We start from the raw sequence: 5,663 nt of genomic DNA, 5'->3' as shown, positions 1-5,663 counted from the left end.
TCATTCCTGTATTTAAAGGACTTATCTTCATTTTCGCTAGGGAGACATCAGCAAGACATTGTAGTAATATTATTATATTGAATAAGAATTTTAGTAGGATATATGCGACGGTAAAGAGATTCTACTGAGAAGCTTTGACCTTTGCAGTAAACCTAATAAAGTTAAGTTTCTTCCATAGAATGATATTTTTTATAAATAGATACTCCCTCCGCTATGTAAACCTTTTCAGAATACGAGGGTCAAACTTTATAACTTTGATCGTAAATTTTGACATAGATTTTTCAAGTTTGTAAAGGTAAAATTTACATATTTAGAAACTATAATAAAAGTACTACTTATAGGTTATGATAATTTATAATTCAAATAATTTAGAAAAAATGTAAGAAAAATGTGATCAGAGAATCACCTCATAAAATCCCCAAAATAGTAATAGTTTTACATAAATTGAAATAGATAGACTATACTTTTGAAAGGTTGTTACATAAAGACCGTTGTGTAATCAGATTATGTAGAAGTCAACTACATATAATTATCTATAGTAATTACAAACTAAATTTTCTCAACAAAATTCAAAAGAATAAAGTAAATAACCAATTATAACATGTTAATTAAGTTATATAACTAACTAAAATCCTATTAAATTAGAAAGACATAGAAAGTAATTTATCTCTCTACCATCTTTGGATTAATTTGAAAGTAACGTATACTACATACTCAATTGACCACATCCAGGTGTGAAAGTCTTCTTCCACAACGGCCATATTTTATTTGAATATATATATACATATATAGGGACATCACATCCTGGTGTTTTACCAGACACATCCCATTATTTTCTCCACATTGGTTCTTTTCTATTCAAGAAAAAAAAAATGGATTTATCTAATGAGAACCATCCCACCATGATTAAAACAACAAATGTGCAAGGTAACTATTTGGTCTAATAACGTTGCTCATTTTCTTTTAAAGAAAATTTTTCTTTCTTTATTTGTTTTTGGTTTTATCAAAGATTATTAATTCTTGTTTCAATCCTTTTTTTCTTGTGATTGTTATGAATGAAAGGTGGTCAGGCAGAAATGGTTAAGTTTGGAGGGGAGAGGAGACAAACAAGAAGAGCACTTAGCTTGATTAATCAAAATTTAATAACAGCTCATCGACATCCTTGTGTTGTTAATAAGAGAGGATTAACAGAGTAATTCTTGACTCCAACTTTAATGTTTTCAATCCTTTTTTTTTTTTTTTTTTTTTTTTTTTGCTGAATTTTCATTTTTTTTATTCATCTGGGGTTTTTTTTTCCTTGATATCAGAACAAATGGTATCTGCAACAAGAATCCTACATGGTAACACAGTAAAGTTTCATTTTTTTGAATTTTGTATAGAGATTTCAGTAATCACAATGCCACTATTGCCCTATTAGAAAAAAGAAGAGATTTCTGGTCAGTAAACTGATATATAAAGTATTAAAAAAAAAAAAAAAAAAAAAGGCAGTCCGTACTAAGCTCCCGCTATGCGTGGGGGTCGGGGAAGGGCCGGACCATAAGGATCTATTGTACCAGTCATACCCTTCTTTTCTGCAAGAGATTTCTGTAAACTGACATATAAAGTATAACTTTCTAAATTCAGGAAATTTGTTGCTGCACAAATTGGTAGCTCACACCGGCATGGTCTCGAGGTACAAAATTTTAATCTCATGGAGTGAAAAAAGTTGTGTTTTTTTTTTTTTTGGTTATTAATTAAAATGTCAAATAGCTTAAAAGTTGAACTCAGACAAAATGATGCTAAACAGGAAAACAAGAAACCAAAAATAGCAGCGGAAGGTTTTAAGGTATGGGAGGAACATGAGGGTTGTAAATATCAGCCCATGCCTATGTGTTTGGAGCCATCAGAAACACTCTCCGGTGACCAGACAGAAATGGTAACAGAATTTTCCTTTCTAGTGTTGATGTTCTAATGAGCTAATTTTTTCCATATCATGCAACTATACTTAATGATATGATTATAAATACAGCAGGAAGTTGAAATGGAAGATATATTTGAGGAGGCACTAATAGACATTGACAGCGATGATGCAAACTATCCATTTGCAGTTGTTGACTATGTGGGAGATATTTATGCTAACTACAGGAAAATGGAGGTCAGTCCTAGATCTTAATAGCAATCATTTTGTTGTCAAGGTTCTAGTTTCATTAGAAGGATTTAAGCTATATATATTTCAAATAATTTTTATACCTATCAATGCAATTTAACTGGCTATAAGATGTTATTATACTCACGTTACCTTATTAGGCTTGTTATGAATAATTATCAGTTGTTGTAGGTTAACTTTACCTGATAATGTAAAAATTATATACACTGTTGGTACATAAAACTTCTTCTGAAAATTGTTTGAAGGAAACTTTTACAGCTTCGCTGAGGTATACTTTAACAAGTAATGAGGCAGGTCAAACTTATCTTGTCTGTTGTCTCTTTTCAATCGCTAGCTTCACTAGGATTGATCATTAACTGAGTTTTCAAATGAAAAATTATTCTTTTTTTCTATAACCGAGAAACTTCGAGGGATAGTGGTGCAAGGTTGGAAGCTCGGTGGATAATGGGGCCTCCCTCAAGTAAACTTTCTAGGTTTTCAACGTTATGTGAAAAAGCGGCTCCTTATAACAAAACTATAATAAATATTCTTCCTTCCTATCTCAATTATTCACTGGCCATTGATGGATAGTTTTAAGGCTAGATGTAACTAGTTGCTTAAATGATAACCTTTTCTTTATGTAGGACTTTTAATATCAATTGCTTCCTTTCCCTAACTGACATAACATATTCACATTAGATGCATTTTAATAAGTACCTTACAAATATTTTACCTTTTTCATATTTGAAGTAGCATGTTTAAAGTTGAAAACCAATTCTATGCATTCCATAGGCAACTGTAACTGATATTGGCCATTTGTATTTCAAGGTTTATAGCTGTGTTTCACCAAGCTATATGGAACAGCAGCTTGACATCACTGGGAGGATCAGAGCTATACTAGTAGATTGGCTCATTGAGGTATACTGAATATTTCTTCACAATTGGAAATTATCAGGCAGTGCAATATTAAGTTTATTCCATTGTGATTTTAATAGGTACATCACAAGTTTGAGCTCAAGGAAGAGACGTTATTCTTGACCGTTAATTTGATAGACAGATTCTTGGAGAAGCAAACAGTTGAAAAAAAGAAACTGCAACTTGTTGGTCTTGTTGCCATGCTGTTAGCAAGCAAATATGAGGAGATCTCTGTCCCTGTGGTGGATGATTTGTTGATTATTTCGGCTAACACCTACACGAGGAAAGACGTTCTTGAAATGGTAAATACTGATCTCATGATATCAACAATTACTGCATTTCCTCTACTTTATTAAGCATGTAAATAAATTCCTTAATCTTACGTCAGGAATCACTGATGCTCAACAAACTGAAGTTTAATATTTCAGTTCCAACTCCATATGTTTTTATGAGAAGATTTCTCAAGGCTGCTCAAGCTGATAAGAAGGTTAGTGCATGGGCACTAGCTTCGCTAGTAAAAAACTTGATCTCATTCTAGTGACCGTAGTATCCTAATTTATAGGGGTTTTTTTTTTTTTTGGCCTGTCGGCCAAAATTAATTAGGGGCCCTAGCCAATATATACAAAACATATACATTGATTATGTATATTATATGTATATTTATATAATAGTTTTATTATATGTATATTTATATAATAGTTTTATTATATGTATATTTACACTTAATAGATAAAACCTATAGATTTGCTAGCCGTTATTCTTTTGAGCAGTCCAAAAATGTTGTTATCCCTAATTTTTTGTACTCTTGGTTGCTAACAGCTTGAGGTATTGTCGTTCTTGTTAATCGAGCTTTGTCTCGTGGAATATGAAATGCTTAAGCATCCACCATCCTTTATGGCTGCTGCGGCGATCTATACAGCTCAGTGCACGCTTTACGGTGTCAAGCAATGGAGTAAAACCTGTGAATGGCATACAAGTTATTCGGAAGATCCACTTCTGTGTGTAACACCAGACTTCATGATTCTCACTTCTTCACCTCTCAAGATTCTCTAATTTTGCACTTTTTTTTTTCTTACTTCAGGGAATGTTCGAGATCGATCGTGAGCTACCATCAGAAGGCAGCTACAGGGAAACTAACAGGGGTGCATACAAAGTACAGCTCATCAAAATTTGGCTATGCAGCAAAACTTGAGCCTGCACATTTTTTGGTGCAGACTCAATAATAGAAGGGGAGGCATGTACAATAATCAACTTTACTATGATACCTTGCGCAAGTTCTAGATAATGACATGAAAGAAGTTACTAGCAATGATTTGGAAAACAAAATACTATTACAGATACAAAAATAACTCAGCAACTGCTGTTGCACTGGTGGTGAATTTGGTAATTTTTTTTATTTTTATTTTTTCCTTGGAAAGCTCATGGTTGTTAATCTGCAACAACCTGAAGAGCTGGTCCATGTTGAATTTGGAACATACCTGATTATATTTTATCAGGTAATACAATTTACAGAAAATCTTCAATCTTTTTCTCTGAAGTATATCATTTGAAATTTAGTTTTTCTTTTACTTTGAGTAAAGTGTTATTCTTCTTAATGCTAATAAGAAAAATCATTTCACTTGATTGTGCTCATTCAGTCAGAAAAGGCTAATTAAAGGGGCTTAGCTTTCTGTGTAGTTCTCTCCCCCAGCACACCCAATCCAAACTCGTCAACCAGCATGATCATTATGGAAATGAGCCATTGTGGCAAAGAATTCCTTCCCATGATCCAAAAAAGCTGAAGCACATCTACGTTCCCTTTTGAACGTCCCCGAAAATTACGCCCCTTTTTTCCCTCCAAGGTGGTGTTGGAAATTTTACGGAAAATACTTGATCACGAACACTGTTGCGAATTTTTCAAAGCTTGAGGCATGTCAATCAAGACACTGTCCTTAAGGATATTTCACTCGGTATGAGTGTATCCCCAGGATTCAACAAGCTCTTCTAGTACAAAACTAGGGGCCAGAATCTAACAAAGATTAAAGAAGAAAACCTGGCACACTATAATATGGCAGGAATATTTTGTCTTTAGATATCTTTGTCACACAAAAAGAAGACAAAGAAATATATACTAGGTGGTTATACGAACATGATATGAAATGGTTGAAGATATTATCTCATTTGTTACTGCTACTTCAAAATGAAGTCAAGGACATTATATATAGGTAATCAATTGTACAGAGGGTAATGTTATGTATAAGATTTTAATGGCTATTCAATTGAGTGTTGAAAGTCAATAATCCAAATAGTCAAATGGACAAGTAAAAGACTTTAAACTTTAGAATTGAATTAGGAATCATGGCCAATTGATGGCTATTTATGGAGTGGGATTAATTGTCCTGCAATTGTAATTTCAGATATAATATTTCTTTTTGAGATAAATAACATTTCTACAACAGGTGGCACCACCACACAGTTTGCCGCTAATATTTGCACCTGAACTCCGTTGATTACATTATCACAGGTCCATGGGGGGACAAGGCATATAAAGAAGCAGCCAAATACTGCAAACCCCATGTTGTATGGAGTGCAAAATCCGGAAAGAAAAAAATACCAAGTTCTGAATTTTATTCATTGGAACAAA

At 33.1% G+C, this 5,663-nt stretch overlaps 1 protein-coding gene across 2 annotated transcripts; it reads left to right on the top strand.

Annotated features, from left to right (window-relative positions):
* The first annotated feature begins 809 nt into the window (after positions 1 to 809).
* LOC132047972 (G2/mitotic-specific cyclin-2-like) lies at positions 810 to 4,736 on the top strand. Of its 2 annotated transcripts, none has more exons than XM_059438926.1 (10): positions 810 to 927; positions 1,063 to 1,192; positions 1,624 to 1,672; positions 1,787 to 1,915; positions 2,012 to 2,134; positions 2,954 to 3,043; positions 3,121 to 3,342; positions 3,429 to 3,527; positions 3,860 to 4,038; positions 4,122 to 4,736. In XM_059438926.1, exons 1-10 carry the CDS (start codon positions 873 to 875, stop codon positions 4,261 to 4,263), a joined length of 1,218 nt encoding a protein of 405 aa, XP_059294909.1. In that variant the 5' UTR covers positions 810 to 872; the 3' UTR covers positions 4,264 to 4,736. The 2 variants fall into 2 exon arrangements, with proteins under 2 accessions (XP_059294909.1, XP_059294908.1); XM_059438925.1 differs by having other exon boundaries at positions 2,009 to 2,134; positions 4,122 to 4,735.
* The last annotated feature ends 927 nt before the right edge of the window (positions 4,737 to 5,663 follow it).

This window comes from Lycium ferocissimum, chromosome 2 (assembly GCF_029784015.1).
Source record: "Lycium ferocissimum isolate CSIRO_LF1 chromosome 2, AGI_CSIRO_Lferr_CH_V1, whole genome shotgun sequence".
NCBI lineage: Eukaryota > Viridiplantae > Streptophyta > Magnoliopsida > Solanales > Solanaceae > Lycium > Lycium ferocissimum.
Note: the sequence above shows the minus strand (reverse complement) of the source record. Positions and strands in the feature narration are given on the sequence as shown.

Coding starts and splice junctions, on each gene's coding strand:
- LOC132047972 (XM_059438925.1), top strand. CDS start 873: ATGGATTTATCTAATGAGAACCATCCCACCATGATTAAAACAACAAAT. Junction 928..1,062: donor TAAAACAACAAATGTGCAAG/GTAACTATTTGG, acceptor TATGAATGAAAG/GTGGTCAGGCAGAAATGGTT. Junction 1,916..2,008: donor CCGGTGACCAGACAGAAATG/GTAACAGAATTT, acceptor TTATAAATACAG/CAGGAAGTTGAAATGGAAGA.